Source organism: Haliotis asinina, chromosome 14 (assembly GCF_037392515.1).
Source record: "Haliotis asinina isolate JCU_RB_2024 chromosome 14, JCU_Hal_asi_v2, whole genome shotgun sequence".
NCBI classification, from domain to species: Eukaryota; Metazoa; Mollusca; class Gastropoda; order Lepetellida; family Haliotidae; genus Haliotis; species Haliotis asinina.
In genome coordinates, this window is record NC_090293.1 from 34,963,107 (window position 1) to 34,983,508 (window position 20,402).

Genomic DNA, 20,402 nt, shown 5'->3' on the forward strand with positions numbered 1-20,402 from the left:
TTTATGCTATTTACATCATTCTAAGGGTCTGAAAGGTTATACATTATCTACATACTTAGCAGCTCTCAGCTTAGTTGTCACCTTGGGAACAGGGACCAAGCTGACTTAAATACCAGAGCTTCTTGCCTTACTACGTTCATTCAAGTTGTAAGATCAACAACACAGATTTTGAGCTCCAGCAGGGGACCTAAATATTGTACTCCAACTTCTTACAAGTGATGCGTATGAACCACTTGACCGAACTTCAATTGAAATGTTGACTCAAAAGACACCATTTTTACTTGCCCTGGCTACAGCTGCAAGAATGTCAGAAATTCATGCTCAAGACTAATCGAACAAAGTTTGATACAAGTCACCAAGAAACAGCTCATTTGGATCTGAGATGGGATTTCATAGCTAAGAATCAACAACCAGGTCAACCAGCCTTGTCTTCAATCTTAGGACCTCACGATACACAAGATTTATCATTATGTCCAGTCAGAGCTTTGAAAATGTACATTGTACGTTGTCTTGAAGGCAACGTTTCTATGGAAGACAAGTTTGACTGGATTTGATTCCCCCCAAATCTACAATGAATATGAGAAGAAAATTACTGAATTATCGCCAGTACAAGTTCCCGTTAGGGGGGAAATTATTGGACATAATTTGGAACAGACAGCAGAATCCATCATGGTCTGACCCACCACCATTTCTGTCGGATTCTGTAAGCAATTAAGCATGAGTCAGGATAAGAAAAATATGTAATTATCTGAGTAAAATTGATATTTTATACTTATCCTGACACATGACGAAAACCCTCCCAACCGACCCTCACAGACACAAATTCTCATTAGAAGAGAGTGAAGTATCATGGCCGATCAGCTGACCATGTGCACAGGAAGGGAGGTAATACATGGGTGAGTGTGAATTTTACATCCGCTTCATTTAGAAGGGAACTTCAAGGGATTTCAGGTGTTCCAGTACCTTCACCAGGAAGAGGAGATAAGCAATTAAGCGTGAGTCAGGATAAGTATAAAATATCAATTTTATTCAGAAAATTACATTTTGTATTTCATCAAAGTTTGGGGTTGCTTCATTGCATGTAGTTTTTAAATATGAATGTTACATTATAATTTCAAGTTAATGATAATTTTGAATTACCATATTTGAAAAACTTGAAACTGTTTTTACAGTTTCTTCAAAAGTAGGGAAATATGTCATTAGCTGTCAAGTAGAAAGTATATTTCTACACAAAACAAACATGTATTCACTTAAATTGAATAAAAAATCTTATTAAATGTATGAAAGTGCTGCTTGAACAATCATTACATTAGCATAACACACACACACACACACACACACACACACACACACACACATCTATAACAGATATCTTATGTATTCTGTACAGACACATGTAAATACATGTAATAAGTTTCTCATATTGAATAAGCCTTTTTCATAATGTCAACAAAGAGTTACATGCAACATGATATTGAGAAAATACTATATTAGTATATTTTGTGATACGGTAATACTTGTCAATTACAGACACAGTCAATCTTGAGGATATGGAAAGTGATGGGTTTATTGTCATTTCTTGCAAGCATTCCATCTGATCCTGAATGCTGCATCACCCGTGGATATATCAGTTAAATCTTCGAAAGTTCCATCATCACGCCATCAAGAAGAGGTGCAGAGTGAAAAGAATTCAAAGAAAACCAGGAAGACGAAACGCAGTCATGATGATGTACTCCATATGTAGTGCCTTGTCATAGCAGGAGCGAGGGAAAATCACTTCATGTTAGAAAAACACAATTTGAAGCTGCAAATTGAATTGCTGCAAGGACTCTAGCTCAAACTGATTTTGACATAAACCTTAATTCCACACAGCTTCTGATGTCTATGTTCCATTAATTATCATGCTGGTAGTGTAATATTTTATTCATAATGATTAATTGGAATAACTGGTAAATCTAATGAAATTCTCTCCTCCACATTCATTTATCTGCATATACAAACTTCAAGAAATTAACTCTGTCAAATTTTAATAGTCCTCAATATCACTTAATGAAATAAATATTTGTCCTACTTGAGCTGTTTTGCTGTTATGAATCAGCGAAGCTGGATTGTCAAAAGTTATGATTCATGCTTGTCTGATTTTAATCAAAGGGAGACAATCCACTTAAATTACACCTTTGACATATGGTCACATTGACTATGTTAGGTGTCATTTTGACTTTGGTTCTTAAAGATCAAGTCATTTAGAATTTGATGTATTAAGTATGACAAACAATAATGTATTTGTGTCATACACATGTAACAGTTGTGCTTGTTTCTAACTACGTTTTTAACATAGCCCTATAAGTTAATACACAGGTAATGTTGAACGTGCATAAACATGTTCTATTAAGTATTCTATTATTTACGTAGGTAGCAAAGAAAATATTTGCTATATGATGCCTGATGGCCTTGCCGCCATTCTGTCCTTGGGGTGGTCTGGAGGTGGCTGTTCCTGTCACATGCATCTAGAACCTCATTTCACAGGACAGATATGTTGTGCAATATTGCACAGGTCAATATGATTTTGCAGACCATTAAAACGTTCATCCGGATCTAAAGCAAAAGTTCAAAGGCATATTGCATCATTAGCTAAATTAAAAGTCACATATCTAGTCAGACACTATTTATATTTGAAAATCTTATCATTTAAATATATCAGTCCCTCCTGGATTCTGCAGCAAATTTTTCAGAATTCCGCGGCTTATTTGAGCAAATTTTTCTATATTCTGCAAACATTCTGAGGTTAAAACATTCAGGGAAAACAAGAAAAACATTATACAAACCTTCATAGTTTAATTCTCAAACACACATTAAGTTAAGTCGACAGTACACATCACATCTTGAGTAAGTTTGACAACAAAGCACCAACACCATTTTCTGTGTTTGAGAATTCGTAACTTTGATGCAGACAAACAACTTCCCATTTCATGCAAATAACAATTTCATATTTAAATCAAATCTGAAATAATTTCATATTTCAGAATGATTGATTTTGAAAACGTAATTGCAGTGTCAAATTCGTATAATATTATTTGAAAGATGCCTAAAACTTACATTATTAATATAGTATCTTTAATCATGATTATTTTGAAAATGTTGCCACAGTACATATGTCAGTTCGTTTTATGTATAACTGATCCTACTTTTGACATTAACTCTACTTTTCATTTCGGCTGCCAGTCTGTTTTCACTCAGTTTTTTAAATAAGCAAATTCCGTGGCAGAAAAGTGGCAAATTTCTGTAAAAAAAATGCTTTTTCCGTGGAGCAGACGTTTTTCTGCATGGATAGGTAAATTCCAAGATTTTTTCTGCAACCATGGAATCCAGGAGACACTGATGTATGTCATTTGACATACATGTCTTACTAAGAACAATATGTTTCCTTTAGGGCTATCCTTAATTTACATCTTTTGCGAGGAAATGGATGTATATGTTTATACATCATGAAGAACATGAAACCTTCTTAATCGGCCAAAGGTCCTCTCTGTGATTACTCTGATTCTACACAATCTGGCATTATATTTGTCTTGATTATTCCCATGTGGTGAAAGTATTAAACATGTAGCTAGGGTCTGCAAACACAACATCAGTATTACGGAAGCATTCAGTGGACAAAGTTGAATAATTTGAAATACAAATAATCATATTTCACTGCATTAGAAACAGATCACATTATAATTTAGATGTATGGGAAACTACTTTGGTCTTGAGGAATAATTAATAGCTGACAGCTGTAATTCAGACTTTGCAGCAAATTAGATTTAAACTGCAAATTGGCATACATATCCACTATCTCCAAGGACAAACCCTTCTGAAATTCTTCTGTGGTTGGCTTCCAAGTCTTCTGTCAGACTGGATGTTCTAAATAAGTGACTGTCATGGGTGGAGCCTGGCCAGCTGGCACACAACTTGATTATATGGCCTATTAAAAGAAAGAAAAAGAGAGGGAGAGAGCGTGTGTGTGTGTGTGTGTGTGTGTGTGTGTGAGAGAGAAAGAAAGAATATCAAATTTCATATATATATACGAGGGGAAAAATAATTTCAAATTTCATCACAATATTTGTGCACCTACTCATTCAGCATTAGCAGTAACTCTACTTAAATCAAATATACCAAGGGAGCTCACTCTCACATTATGTCCTTGAAACTACTCTTATCAAGGCCAACCTTGCCTCCCTCAACCTGTAGGAAACAACCGCTTGCCAAGAATCTCCATGTGACTAGCAGCTGCATCTCGAGCGTGAGCGCATGATTTCTTTTTGTACCTCTCTCCACATCCGGACCAAAGATATTCTGAAGTCAGTGGAGTCTCTCAGAAACCTGTATCTTTGGTGTAATTCCACTTCATTAAAATCAACAGAACATTTTCTGAATTCCTTAGGTATTCTTTGTGGTCTAATGTTAATAAATGCTGCATTAGGTTGCCATTTTGTCACCATGCATGCAGGGTCTTGAACATATGCTACTGGTAACATTAGTGAGCAAATGTACCCATCTCATGACATTAAGTTAACATGTTCCTAATGAGCCATTAAGAGTCAACAGAGCTAAGAGCAACACGCTTTCATTCTCTTAACATTAACATGCCGGTTCATTAAAATGTAACAGGCTTTTGAACAACCGGGCCAAGGACAGTATCCCTGGATAGGTCGTTGAGTCAAGTCAGTATGTCAAACCTGTGGTGTTGCAAGAGGGAACCACAACAAATTAATTGTTGAGTTTGTCTTTGCAGGCTGGAGAATTCATCCAGGCATCTGAGGATGTCCTAAAAACCAGACAGATAAAGAAAGCCAAGAGGCGAGGGATAGATGCTGGAAGTGTAAGTGTTTAACAAAGAGAGATAATCACTGAATTATCACACTTTTCTCACTGTTTTCCAAAATGAGCTATTGTGATTTTGTTCAAAATAGGTTTAGTATAGTAGATAGTTTTGCTGACAGTACAATGGTGAACAGCAGTGAAGGTGCAATTAAGTTGTATTGCCATCCATCTGTGTTCACCCATCCAAAGTCTTCAGTGGCTGTATCTATGGGTCATGGCTTCCGAAAGTATTCCAGTGTGAATGCCAAACTATTTTTGATTAGTTTATACATTGCAGCCCTTTTGACCTCAAGTGATCACTGTACTATATATCTTAGATTATTTGTTTGATCTTACCCTCTGTATCTCAGATTGTTCAGTCCAGTTTATACAAGACTTTGGTATGCTGTTACAAGACTGCATGTAAAACTTGTTCTTAAATTTACCTTCAATAAATGACGTAGAAGTGACTTTCAAATACATTTGTTCTGTATGCTCACGCAGCTTGTTACAGGTTTCTCTGAATCATGTCAATTGCTGACTTTAAGGCAGAAAACAACATCTACCTCCATCATGTGCATAATTTAGTTCCAAAAATTAGAAGGAAGATCAGCTTACGCTTATTCACTTGTTTTAAAATAGTAAATTATATTAGCATTGTCAACCATTTTCTGATAGCCACTGATAATATCTGACTGTAATACTTAGCATTTTCTTCAAATTAACTCTTTGAAAGAATGATATTGTATCTGAATTCCCTGTTCATTGTGTATGTATTCTTCAGATATATTATATTGGTTAAGTGAACCTCAGTTTGATATCTGTTGCCCAGCCAGCTGATATGGTCAAGGGTCTCCGCTACTGGAAGGCCAGACACAGTCTTAGTTATGTTATTGTCATCATTAGACCTGCTGCTGAAAGTCATGGCATGTTGCTTGGCAGATTTATCTCCCTTTGACCAGATGTAGCATCCATAAGTTTCTTTGTTAATAGCAATGATGATTTGTTTCTAGGAGGGTGGAGCCAGTGTGTTTACAGGATTCGCGGGATTCAAGTCGAAGGCATCCACTCCAAGTTTTGGTGGAAGTCTCTTAACAGATAAAGACAAAAATGGTTCAAATTCAGGAGCAAGTGATTCAGGTAAAAGTGAGAATGGTGGCAGTAAATCAGAATCAGAATTCTTAATGAACTTGAAGAGTTTGAACCAGAGTGTGGTGACTTGGATTCAGCAGCATGTAGACAAGAACCCCTTCTGTATATTGACTCCAATATTCAAGGATTATGAGAAACATTTGGAGGAACTGGAGAAAGAGAAGAAGAAGTCTGGGAATCCCAGCTCTGACTCTGCTGAGGAGGAAAAGCCTGCCAAGGAGACAAAAGAGGAAACAGGTGAAGATACTAACACAGGAAACTGTACACTAGTGACAGGACTGGCAGTAATGTTGTTAAGCTTGTTAATGATCTTTTTCAACTTGGCTGCAAATGTTGGGGTGGGACTGTCTTTTTTATATTTATAGGTGTATTGAAGTCAGTCATAAAGATGGGGTAATGTGCATAAATTTAATGGTTAGACTTCAGTGAAAATATGTTACAGCAGAAGCTGTCAAAACTGGCCTGTTTCCAATCCGGCAAGTTGTCAGCACTGGCATAAAATCTCAATTCCATCTGTGGCTTGTACATTTATCATCAGCTCTACAATCCGGCACATTCTCTAGACTGGATTATTTCTTCAGGCATCAGCGAAAACCGGTTTACACAGCTTCGACTGTATGTGCATTGCTCATATCAACTTCTGTTTTTTGGAGTGGTGGATTTGTAAGGAAGTAGGAGGTTTGTATGGTGGGTCAGTGGGCTCAGGGTGGATAGAAGACTCAGCAAATATAGGTTGAATGTTGTCTTGATTCCTTGTGTACATAGTGTACATGCTTTGAAACGTTATATATTTGACAGATAATGTTCCCATGAACAATTTGGCAGGTGCACCATCTGGAGGGTTCAAGTTTCCCAGCAACGGCTTTGGACAGTTGAGTTCTACTGGCAGCAGCTTCGGAGGCTCTGCTTCAGGGAATGGCGGCTTTGGGTTCAGTTTCACCAAGAATAGCAGTGCCTCAATGGGAGGCTTCTCCTTCGGATCACAAGCATCATCCAACTCACTTCCCAAGACTGACATTACTGCAGGTAGGAGGCATCTTCTCAGAGTCAGAGTTATGTGTCCCTAAGTGGTAATCAAGAGTTCAGTTGCATGTGCACCTTCTTGCCATGCGGAAGGAAGGCGTGATGAGTTCTTTCTCTGGGTTGGGTAACTGAGGTTACTGATGTTGCTCAGTGGTGGTATTAGACCAGTATTACAAATGTTCACTGCCTTCCTATCTCATCAGTGTCAGACACAACACCAATATTCAGATGTCTTCTTAAAATTGGCTGCAAGGCAGATACGTTTTACTACGGTTGAGAGCTCTTACCTCTTTTCAGCTACAGTTTCTGCAATGCATTAAATGGATAAAAGGAAGTGCAATTACACAAGGTGGTCTTAACTCCAGTTCTTGCTATCTTCATAATATTCCTGAGAGGTGCTAATTTCAAGAGAGTTACGCTGATGTGACATTTGCATTGTTCAAGTTGGTAGTTTTCATTTTCAATTGTTTGAATACCCTTATAAAGCCCAGTGCATCTTATGTTGAATTTTGACTCGTGAAAAGTCTCATTTCTAAACAGTAGTTCCACGGTAGACATAGAAACCACCAACCTCGCATATCCTTGTACCAGTAGTTTCTGCATATCATAACTTCTTTTGTTTCTAAGCTGCATGTTGCCTTTCTCTCCCCTGCTCATGATTGCAATGTGTTTTACTGTAAATAAGTACTGTATTATATTTTTATGAGTGTACCCAGCCATGACGTTTGCTGGAATATTGCTAAAAGCAGCATAAATGAAAGCTCACTCACTCTCTCTATCCAGGATCTTGATGGGTGCAGGTGTCACTATAGCATATTTCCCCTATTGCAGGTGGTGATGAAGAAGAGTATGTTCCTCCTACTGTTGAGGTGACTGAAGTCAAGGAGTCAGATGCATTCTACACCAAGAGGTGAGCAGCACCATCACCTGCTTGCATCAATGTGATGTCCCCCATCTGTATGAATTTCTGCAGTAAATAGGTCCTAAGACCAGCTTGGTTTTCCAGTAGAATAGGTCCCAAGGATGGTGACAACTGGGGTAAAATATGAACTGCTGCCATGGTAACCACAAAAACGCTCCACAGAGATGCTGTATAGCAATCTTCAAAAGAAAATGAAATATTTTGTACATTTAACATAGAAATGACACAAATTTATGGATGATCAACTACTTTATTTTTACAATGATTACATTTTGCTATAGATTCTTATACAATTCTCAAGGTTATGGTATAAGAAACTATACTGAAATGTCTTCTTTGTTGAAATAAAGAAGTTAATCATCCATAGATGTCTTTACAGACATCTAGAATGCCACTCAGACAAATACATTTAACATGGTGGTAAGATACATATGTTTGTATGCTTTCCCCACACGTAATGTGGTCTGATTGATGCCCATTTTATAGTAGTGTCATCCCTCGCCTGACAGCTCACACGACTCTGCTATAAACAGGCATGCATTAGGCTGTATTACACTTGAGAGAAGTATACAACTGAGAGTGTGTCTGTCCTACAGGTGTAAGCTGTTCTACCAGAAGGATGAGAAGTGGGTGGAGCGTGGTGTTGGTAACCTGCATCTCAAAATGGTCAATGACAAGTTGCAGCTGGTCATCCGAGCTGACACTAACCTAGGTACGAATTCTGAGTTTGTCACCTCGTCAGTAGCAGCATGGAGGCACACAAAGCATGGATTCTTGTGCTTAGGAATAACGTGTGTCCAAGTAGTATCTGTGTTGTGAATGATTTGTAAGTGATAGCATAGTCAAGACATGACACACACCACTCTCTCAGTGGAGTTGAGTTTCTATTAACATTTGTCATGGATCTTTGAAATATATACCTCTCTCTCTCTCTCCATGTCTGACAACCCCACACTATGTGAGATGGATGATTGACATAATGGTGTGGATGGTTGGCCAGGGGACATGGATACTTGACAGGATGGTGTGGATGGTTGGCCAGGGGACATGGATACTTGACAGGATGGTGTGGATGGTTGGCCAGGGGACATGGATACTTGACAGGATGGTGTGGATGGTTGGCCAGGGGACATGGATACTTGACAGTATGGTGTGGATGGTTGGCCAGGGGACATGGATACTTGACAGGATGGTGTGGATGGTTGGCCAGGGGACATGGATACTTGACAGGATGGTGTCGATGGTTGGCCAGGGGACATGGATACTTGACAGGATGGTGTTGATGGTTGGCCAGGGGACATGGATACTTGACAGGATGGTGTCGATGGTTGGCCAGGGGACATGGATACTTGACAGGATGGTGTGGATGGTTGGCCAGGGGACATGGATACTTGACAGGATGGTGTCGATGGTTGGCCAGGGGACATGGATAGTTGACAGGATGGTGTGGATGGTTGGCCAGGGGACATGGATACTTGACAGGATGGTGTCGATGGTTGGCCAGGGGACATGGATACTTGACATAATGGTGTGGATGGTTGGCCAGGGGACATGGATACTTGACAGGATGGTGTCGATGGTTGGCCAGGGGACATGGATACTTGACAGGATGGTGTCGATGGTTGGCCAGGGGACATGGATAGTTGACAGGATGGTGTGGATGGTTGGCCAGGGGACATGGATAGTTGACAGGATGGTGTGGATGGTTGTCCAGGGGACATGGATAGTTGACAGGATGGTGTGGATGGTTGGCCAGGGGACATGGATAGTTGACAGGATGGTGTGGATGGTTGGCCAGGTGACATGCACGGTTGACAGGATGGGGTGTATGGTTGGCCAGGTGATATGGATGGTTGATCAGATGGTGTGTATGGTTGGCCAGGTGACATCAGTCGTTGATTATATAGTGTGGATGGTTATCCAGATGATATGGATCGTTTATCAGATGATGTGGATTTTGGTCAGGTGACATGGATGATTGATCAGTATGATCAGCTGGTGTTCCACATTCAAGATGTTGTCCCTCAACTGGTCACACTGTCTCTGTACTGAGATGAATATAGATAGGTATCTACAGGGATAGCTGATACTGGATAGAATGAAACCTGCATTCTTTTTAACCATATCATACGTCATTTCAAAGGCAAGAATTTCTAAAGTTTAGTACAATGTTTTGTCAGTCATTGAACCATGTTTTGTCTTCTTTTGCAGGAAACATCATGCTGAATATTTTCATGTCGGAACAGATGACCGTCAAGAAGCAAGGAAAGAATAATGTATTCTTTGTGTGCATCCCTAACCCGCCCTTTGACCCCAAAGCAGCCAGTGACAAGCCATGTCCAATCCTTCTGCGTGTGAAGACATCCGAGGATGCTGAAGAACTCATTGCAAAGATAGAAGAGAATGTAAAATAACACTGGTTAAGCAGTGTCTCAAGGCTTCCTGTGATGGCTGTTATGATATAGCAAATAAATTCTCATCAATTTGTTTGGAAACCATTGTTGGATGTATTGTTCAGTATTGTTTGGAAGTAATTTATGATGTCACAAGGGATGAAAGACGTACAATGACATGGATCACAAATATGTGGATTCCCAATTAATTCCAGTCAATTCTTTAAATGAGATATGAACAATTTGACTTTTTCCTTCCCATTTGTTGCTCATGAGGTACATTACTTTGACCTGATCTTGAACGTTGAAGTGCAGTGATCACGTTCCTGGTCAGTGTCAGTATGAGATGAAAACAGTCCTAGTGTTGCTTCAGGTATGGAAAAAGCACTCCAGTGGGTTACTTTCAACATGACTCAATTACTTTACAATTAATTGTGTGTTGCAAGGGCTTTAGGTTCTTCATTGCTTTTTTACACCATTGATAAGAAAGTAGCATAACAGTGTATAGGGAACCATCATGCTTTGAAGTGGGTGTTTTTCATCTGTTATGGAATATTTCGTTATGCTTGATGATGTCTAGAGGAAATTGTTTTAATGAGACTGATAATGCTATCCATGTAATTGACAGAACAGACATTTCTGTCACCAGTTAGTTTATCGGCCGACCACAATAAAGGCAACAGAGCATTGTATAATTTACTGTTGTATCGTATGGTCTTTCAAAACTCTTGTATTCTTCCAATCCTCAACCCAAACTGATTTATTGAAATGGATGTCTGCCAGTGTCACCAATGCTTGAATGCCCATCATCAACACATAACAGTTCATGGATTCTTTATTTGTACATTCTGTGAACTTGTCTGCTAATGTGGTCACCTGACACCCAAACCAGACAAACATCACAGTCCATGGATTCTTTCCTTGTACATTCTGTGAACTCATCTGCCTAATGTGGTCACCTGTCACCCAAACCATCCCAATTCCCCAACACCTCATCTTCCCAGTCATTGAGTACTTTTCTATCTAAACTGCGATTTTGTCCTATTTCTGAACTGTGCCATGATGTGCTTTCATCAAACTGGGACATCTAATAATGTCCTGTGTCAGAACTTCAGACTTAAGGGCATTTAGAAGTACTGATCATGGGGTTTTTTTTTAATATCAGCATAACATTTCCCCAAAAGAAGGAATAGAAGTTAACACCAGGGTCTCATGTCTGGAAAGCGTGTCCGCTCTCATTTTTCATCTTGTATTTACCTATGTACATGATTAGGACTCTAGTGTAGTGTGTTTGACATGTCTTGTAAAACATTTATTTTAGGTGAAACCTTACCATACGGGAAATGCCTTCACTTCAAACATTGTCCAGTAAACTGCAGTTACAATGTACTTGATCAGACCACTAAGTCTAGTTTGGGTTATGCACATTTTGACTAATGTATGCCTGAAAAATGCTGGCATGTAAACAAAACCAGTTTATTATATGGGTCAGTCGGGGCTGTGGGGTAGCCTAGTGGTTAAAGCGTTTAATCATCACGACAATGACCTGGATTCAGTTCCCCACATAGGTACAATGTGTGAAGCCCATTTCTGGTGTCCTGCCCCGTGATATTGCTGGAACATTGCTAAAAGTGACATTAACCCAAGTCACTAGCCCACTCACTCACTCACTCACTATGAGTTTGTTATGAACATAGGTTACTGTATCTTGTAGATTTTTGTTCTTAAGAAAAGACTGGGGTCTTTGGTATTGTTTCATTCCCGCATATCAAGATATTTTGACAAGTGATGTAGTTCTGGTGTCAACAATTTGGCATTCTCGATGGTCAGGCATCAGGAATTATTCTTGGATGACAAATTCTCTTAAAACAAGAAGACAAATTGTTGATAATGGCTATCATTGAAATATTTACAAGATATAATGCGTCTTTTCTTCATTAAAAAAGTCTACCTGCACTAGTTTTCAAAGGTATACTGTTGTGTATAATTTATCTTCGCCTATTCAGTGGGGATTTGAAACTACAAATCAATGGCAGGGAATTTAATTTGATGTAAGAAAAGAAATATCTGCTGTGACCTTTCATTTGTTCCTTTGTTTTGTTGACATGTATATTTGTGAGTGACAGTGGAGGATGGGAGGAATCTTGCAATGGCTACGTACCTTCGCCTGTCATCATGGATCATACTACTCAACTCTAGTTAGGAAACAACTTGGCTACAATGCAGTGTTAAGCATCAATTGTCTCCTACATTTCAGATAAGTGCCTCTTCAGTCATTGTGTTGAGGTAGGTTACACCTAAATGGATTTTCTACCCTTGAAACCCTTTCCATTTCAAGCACCCTTTGACAATCATTGGGATCAGATTACCCTTCCTCATCAGAAAGAAAATAATTGGGAGATTTTGAGGACACTGGGCATGGAAGATGGAACTTCCTTGGCTTGTCATTGTGTTCATAAAAGTTGAGTGCAAGTTTAATTGTATTGATGGAAGTGTGTATGCCTTGTTAAAATTTAGTTCATCAATTTTGAAAGTTTTTGCATGCAGAGATCTACATAATTGTAAACAATTTTTAATGTGTCAAACTTGCACATATATTTGTCCTTTGCAGCACTTACTTTTTGAACATCAGGCGTATTGTGGAGGTTGGTTGTAACTTTGTACAGCCTATTTAGTGTCTGGTCCATTGTCTCAAACTCTCTTGGAAAGGAAACATATTTTATTACTCTGCTTTAAGGTTAATGTGTCAAAGTAGATTTTTATGCCATTTCACAAGGTCTTGTTTAATACAAAATTCTTGGTGCAACATATCAATAAATGTTTAATTATGCTAATTGGTTTTGTTATTTTTGATGGAATTAAGGGGCATGTGGTTACTTGAGTTAATCTCCCTTGCATCATGAAGTGCAAATTTCAGTATTCGTCTTTTTCATAATTTATATTCAAACTAAGTGATTCCATGATAAACAAACCTGGTATACTACTCAGCGTTAGTTAGTGAACAGTTATGTAACAGTGCAGGTCATTTACTTCTGGCTGCCTTCACAGGTTTTTTGTGAATTGTCAGTCTCTGGTGATTTTTTTGTCTTGTGCTACTTACATCTAACTCTACCAGGGGCTCCAGGAATATCTTTCTCATCAAGCTGTCTTTTGAAATATTAATTGTTAGACACTATGAAATCAAACACTGTGATGAACCTAAGGGATGATTGCCTATTGGCGATCCTAGGGATAGCTATCTCTGGTATCGAATTTGTCCTTTGACGGTACTCCAAGTTTTTGTAGTTTTGCAGACAAAGTGGGAACTCTTCATGTGGTCATTATGGTGAACAGTGTCTTGGTGACAAGCACTGAGTTTCATTCAAGCCTTGTGTCTGGTGGTGTAACAAGTTGTCAGTCAACATTTGCGCTGAGGTCACAGGTTTATGTCACAATCAAGCATTAGACAATACTTGGTCTTTCTCAGTATCATTCAGCATTACTGCTCAAAGAGTGAATGATTATGGTTTTATGCCATGTTTATGAATATTCCATCAAAATGCCAGCGAGGGCACCAGAAATGATCTAGAAACATTCTACCCATGTGGGATATCAAACCTCAGTCTTCAGTGTGACAAGCAAACACTGAAACAACAGGCTACCCCACCCACTATTGCTGACAGACATGCTGAAGCAGACTACTTAACCCACAGGTGTAAACTATCCCTGTTTAGCACTGTCTGTAATTATCATGTAATGGTGTCAACAGTGAAACAGGTCCAGTACATTGTGAACAGGGAACAAAAGGCTATCTTGCCTTTATTAATCCAATACCAACACGCATATGTTGGTGAATGACTGGAGACTGCACCAAAGGTGGCATGGCTTGCATCAATGTGATGTCTCCCTCATGTCTGTCTCTCAACATCACCTGCTTCATGAACATGAGTGGGGAGGACTACTGGCAAGATGGTTACAGTACACATTCTCTCACATAGCATCAAGAGCCTAGGTATATGTTTGCACGGGTCTAAATAATAGATTTTGCGCAATCACATGAAATTGACAGACCAATTCTGATGATTTGTCAGACAAGCATGGCTTGTGAAATTTGGCTTTCCCAGGTGCAACATGTACACCTGGCTGTTCCACCAGCAGTGGTCTGACAGTAGACCACTGATGAAAACAGCGAAAAATGACAAAAAAGTTATCGTTTGTTAAATGTTTTTATTCAGGTGTCCAAATGTAGGGAAATGTGAAGGTAGTGGATGGCATGTTGGAAGATGTGCAGGTAGTGGATGGCATGTAGGGAGATTGCAGGTAGTGGATGGCATGCAGGGATATGTGCAGGTAGTGGATGGCATGTAGGGAAATGTGAAGGTAGTGGATGGCATGCAAGGAGATGTGCAGGTAGTTGATGGCATGTAGGGAGATGTGCAGGTAGCGGATGACATGTTGCTAGATATACAGGTATTGGATGGTGTGTAGGGAGATATGCAGGTAGTGGATGGCGTATTGCTAGATATGCAGGTAGTGGATGGCGTGTTGCTAGATATGCAGGTAGTGGATGGCGTGTTGCTAGATATGCAGGTACAGTGGTATACGTTAATGTGTTTAATATTTTTATCGTTGCGTATTTATTAAATTAATTTGGGAGAAAATGGTTGCAAATAGCTTGAGTAGTTTGTCATGGTGAGCCTATTGTGTGTCAGTGATATTTCTGTGGATAGATCAACTGAAATCTGATAGCAAAAGGAAAGACGGAAAGTGCATGAACCCGGTAATAATACAAGGTCATTAATTCACGGTGGTATGATTCATATTACTTCCTGTTGGAAGGATTGGAACATATCAGCCATGTGCTCTTGTTGAATGGCTAGCCACCAATATTCTCCTGTAGGCCGTCTAGTCATATGTCATGTATGTCGTCTAGTCACATGTTTTGTAACAATACAGCTAGTCACAAATACTCTCCTTACTCCGTCTAGTGTCATTTTCTGCTGAAATACAGCTGGTCACTGATACTCTCCTGTAGGCTGTCTAGTCACAAGTCGCAGATACTTCCCTGTAGGCTGTCCAGTCACACGTTCTACTGTAGTCCTCCAAGTCGCAGATACTTCCCTGTAGGCTGTCCAGTCACACGTTCTGCTGTAGTCCTCCAAGTCGCAGATACTTCCCTGTAGGCTGTCCAGTCACACGTTCTGCTGTAGTCCTCCAAGTCGCAGATACTTCCCTGTAGGCTGTCTAGTCACACGTTCTGCTGTAGTCCTCCAAGTCGCAGATACTTCCCTGTAGGCTGTCCAGTCACACGTTCTGCTGTAGTCCTCCAAGTCGCAGATACTTCCCTGTAGGCTGTCTAGTCACACGTTCTGCTGTAGTCCTCCAAGTCGCATATACTTCCCTGTAGGCCGTCTAGTCACACGTTCTGCTGTAGTCCTCCAAGTCGCAGATACTTCCCTGTAGGCTGTCTAGTCACACGTTCTACTGTAATACAGCCTGTCACTGATACTCTCTTGTACTCGCGATAGCTGCATGATCTAGAGCTTTTGTTGATACATACAGAGTTCTGGAAAAACATAAATTGCTATACTCCACTTTTAGTAATATCTCAGTCATATCGACGAACACTAGCAATGGTCCTCACAGCTTGCAACGCTGAGGAGAGTCGAAATCACGTCTCCGACTGGACGGACAAACACACTAAGCGGTGGGCTACCTCTACCGCTTCTACTAATTTGTTTTAGACCTAAATATATATAACATGTCATTAGATTCCCTAGAAACTGTGTTTTCAGAGGTAACGCGATGAAAATCTACAGAATCAGCGACTAAATCATTGCCTGTCACTGTAGCCCGACTACTAGTTCGTCTGATCCAGATTCGACTATTTACAGCCACCATCATACAGCGGGAATATCACCGAGTGCGAAAAGATACACTTTGTATGACCACCTTATAAAGGACTAAAAAGGATTCGAGGTTAAGGGAGACCCATCGTCCGGGTTGCAATACTGGGCCCTTCTTCTCGAAACGTTCGTAACCCTAAGAATTCTTAACTTTTTTCGTAACCTATGTGTTAAGAATGGGCTTTAAAAAGTTCGTACAGCTACGAACGTTTCGAGAATAGCTAGCCTGATCTTCAGTAACCCATGTTTGTCGTAACGCGCGACTAACGGGATAGGGGTGATCAGGCTCTCTGACATGGTTGACACATGTCGATGCTCATGCAGTTGATCACTGGATTGTATGGTCCAACTCGATATTTACAGACCGCCGGCATATAGCGGGAATATTGTTGAGTTTGGCGCAAAACTACACTCCCTCACTCCCTCACTCGAGGCTAAGGGAACCCTATCTAACATGCAGCTGTTTTGCGACATGCTTCGCAGTATGCCTGCATCGACAACGTCGTTAGCACCATAAATGTGTAATCTGAAACTTGCCAGAGATTGGAGTAGTCATTGATTATGTACCAGTTGTTAACAATCTTGCAGCTACACTTTATAGCTAAACTAAAGGATATAATATTCTATATCATGTACTGCCTCACCTCTGTCAAAGGTCAAGGTCCTATGGTAACGTTTTACGACAAGGAAAAGATTTTAATATTCTTTGTAGGTCTAAAAAGCATTTCATAATCGCTACTAGGAATTCTATTAGTCTGTGACGAACCTTTAATACGTTCAAATACAAATCAAACTAAGGCAAATACAAAGGCCACCACCCAAGTTTTTATTTGTTTATAGGTGAGTACTCCACTAGACATGTGTATTTACATTTCTGCAAAAAGGACTAGTTCGTATTCCATATCACATTATATTAAAGTTAACATTCAACATTATATGAAACTTAATGTTAAACATTATATTAAACTTAATATTAAACATTACATTAAAGTTTAAAAAAACTTTATCGACGCTAAGAATGCATTTTGAACACAATGATGACTTATTTTGTAAAGTGACAGAGTCCAGTCTGACTGCGATCGGGTGTCTGACCACTATAACGCTGTTAGACTGTAATGCCACGGTTTGGCATGCCCTACAACACACAAACGCACAAGCGATAGCCAACCAGTGAGAATCACGAAATATCACGGTCATTGATCGGGCTGTGGCGTTGTCGTCCTGAAACAGGCCAAACATCCACCCTCTTTGGTGTCATGTACAAGTGTCAGGACAATACAAACTCAATCCAACCCTACATCCAGGGTTTGTCTGATCCCAGCCCCTATATCTAGGGTTTGTCTGACCCAGCCCTTACTTCCCGCTTTGGTCTGATACAGTCTCTTCTTCTTGTGTCTATCTGATCCAGCCACTCTGTTTTTGTCTGATCCTCCTACATCCTGGGTTTGTCTGATCCAGGGCTTACATTCCTGATTAGGGCCTACATCCTAGCTTAGGTTTACGCCGCACTCCGTATTCTAGCTGTGTGGCTGGGATCTTAAATAATCGAGTCCAAGCAATACGGCAGGATAGGATGACCTGTGTCAACCATGTCAGTGATCCTGACCACCCGACCCCGTTAGACGCCTCTTACGACAACCACGGGTTACTGAAGATTAATTCTAACCCGGATCTTCGCATGCCTTTGTGCATCAGCTCAAACGAGATGAAACTGCAGCTTGGTGTAACCGTTTCTTACAAACATCGTCATAATTAGCGTACACACGCGAGCTTCAACTGAAGTTAAATGTACATGGAAATGTGCATTTTGAAAATAAAACAGAATACAAGAAAAGTGAATATTATCGAATCTGTATAAGCACCCATGGGATTTGTTTATTTGTTGCTCGGACCGGTAACACGCCTAAAACAAATTAATTTAGAGGTTAAACCTCAGGACAAATTAATCCCAAACCCCTTTGGAATGTAATATTTAATCTGGTAATGTCAATTGAATAGCAACTTGATTTTTATCTTTGAACAAAAATTAAAGATAACGTTTATTAATCACATCTTCCAAGCTTAATTACATTATTTGCGCACGTTATCAGATGGATGAAGTTTTTAAAGGTCGTGTTTGAACATTTCATATCACACTGACGCCAGGTCTGTCACAAACGAATTTGCACTTAGGTAAAGTACCTACAGATAACAAGTACGTCTTTTTCAATCTCGATATTTCTGTTGAAACAGATCGTTTAATAAGTGTTACCAAAACAGAACAAAGATACTACAGCACATTTTCTAATAATGTTAATGGACAGTGTAAATAATACAAAACCAAAGTCACCAAACTTATCTGAATCTTGATTTTTGTTTTCTAAATTAACAAAAAGAAAGTTACCCTAATCAAGAAACCAATGATGACGTGTGTGAAACCAAGTCAGCGAACCTGACCACCTGATCCCCTTCGTCGCCTCCTGCGATAATCATGGATTACTGAAGAACACGGATTTTCACAGGTAGTCGAAGATCAGGAGGAGGACACGTATTCATCAATCGATCGGGTTATCTGCATATCTACATATATTGAAAACATGTACATTTGCCCTAACCAAATACACGACAACGTTATCAAAGATTTGACCAACACTTCCTCTTCATGACCAATTTCACGCACAAGAATTTCAGGGTGCAATGTCGCCTTTCTTGCGCCTTCGACGGCTATCCGCAAATTTCTTACATTGAGACTCCGTTATCTCTATTGTCTTTATCCTCTGTTTCCCCGCGTTATCGTGATATGTGATGAACAGACCCGTGTCAGGGAGGTCCCCATTCTGGTCAGTGTCTGCTGTTGTAACACCGGCACTGTCTTCCAATTTGTCGTCTGCTCTTGTCACCTCCGTGTTATTGTTTTCTGATTTCACGTCCGTCATTTTCCCGCGTCTTTTTCTGTACCGTTCATGTTCTTTTTTCAGAAGTGGATTTGTGTCGTTCACGGACAAGAAGGGGTTTTTGGAGCAATTTAACATTTCATATGGTGATGTGATGCGGTTGTCCCCCTCAGACACTAGAGACTGGCATTCACTGGAATCAGCCTGGTAGGTCCAGAACGCAGACACCGTCCTCATCACCTTGGTGTCCATGGGCGTGACAGCAACGACCCAGCGGAATATCACCCACAGAACAGCGACACTAAGGACAACCCACGCACAGGTCCAGACATCCGTCATATCTGGAAAAAGGAATGACAAAGTCCGCCAAAACACACGGTACAAGATATTGTGTAATATCGTAAACTATTCTGACACCCATTTTGAAAGGTCGATGTGGGTGCACCTCAAGATGTCTTCTCAAATACGGTGCTGTGAGACGCCGAAGCAAGTCAGCAATGATTAATGCCTCAACATATACAGTTATAAAAGTGACATATTTCTGTGTGCCATACAATGTATCATTGTATGGATACAGTATTTACTTATCATTTAGTGCCTGGCTAGTGACAACTTGCACTGTTTCATAACTGACCGTTACTGACCGCGTTGCACTTTATTTGAAACTTCTTTTTAACCGAGTCTTAAATACTGGCGATTTTCCATAATAATGGAATATAGGTGTGATTTTGCCGTTGTTTGAGTCGCGTAAATGTTCTGACCCCCACAATTATAAAGGTCTTTCTATTCTGAATGTCACGGGTACATTGTTCACTATCGTTATAGAACAAGCGCCTAAGAATTTTGTTAGATATAAATGATCTTCTATCAGAATGTCAATGATCTTCTAGCAGAATGTCAAGCTGGTTTCCGTCAGTATTACTCAACAGTTGATGATCTGTTCACAATGCAAACATTGTGTTCAAAATATTATTTATGTTAGCGCTTTTATCGATTCATAAGAAAGCTTTTGATTACGTTGATAGAAAGAAATTGTTATATGTACTGCTTACTAAAGGTTGTCTTGGAAAAAATGTTTAACGTCATTCGTAATATGTATTCTTCTTTAAAAACTTGCATTAAAACTTCATCTGGTAGAACAGAGGGATTTTCCACTACTAGTGGTGTGAGACAGGGTTGCATATCAAGCCCAGCTTTCTTTATCCTTTTCATTAATGAATTTGTAACAGAAGTATATAAAGAATGTAATTGTGGTGTATTTGTAACACTGGATATTTTGTTGATTTAATGTTACTTCTTTTTGTTGATGATG

General features: G+C 39.7%; 1 protein-coding gene across 1 annotated transcript in view; it reads left to right on the top strand.

The window, feature by feature from the left end:
• LOC137261056 (nuclear pore complex protein Nup50-like) overlaps positions 1-13,162 on the top strand; it is a 40,413-nt gene extending 27,251 nt beyond the window's left edge. The window contains exons 3-8 of the mRNA XM_067798722.1: positions 4,775-4,861; positions 5,856-6,231; positions 6,820-7,020; positions 7,849-7,927; positions 8,536-8,651; positions 10,151-13,162. Coding sequence (XP_067654823.1) covers positions 4,775-4,861; positions 5,856-6,231; positions 6,820-7,020; positions 7,849-7,927; positions 8,536-8,651; positions 10,151-10,353 — 1,062 coding nt within the window. The 3' untranslated portion in view covers positions 10,354-13,162. The remainder of the gene's footprint in view (positions 1-4,774; positions 4,862-5,855; positions 6,232-6,819; positions 7,021-7,848; positions 7,928-8,535; positions 8,652-10,150) is intronic.
• The last annotated feature ends 7,240 nt before the right edge of the window (positions 13,163-20,402 follow it).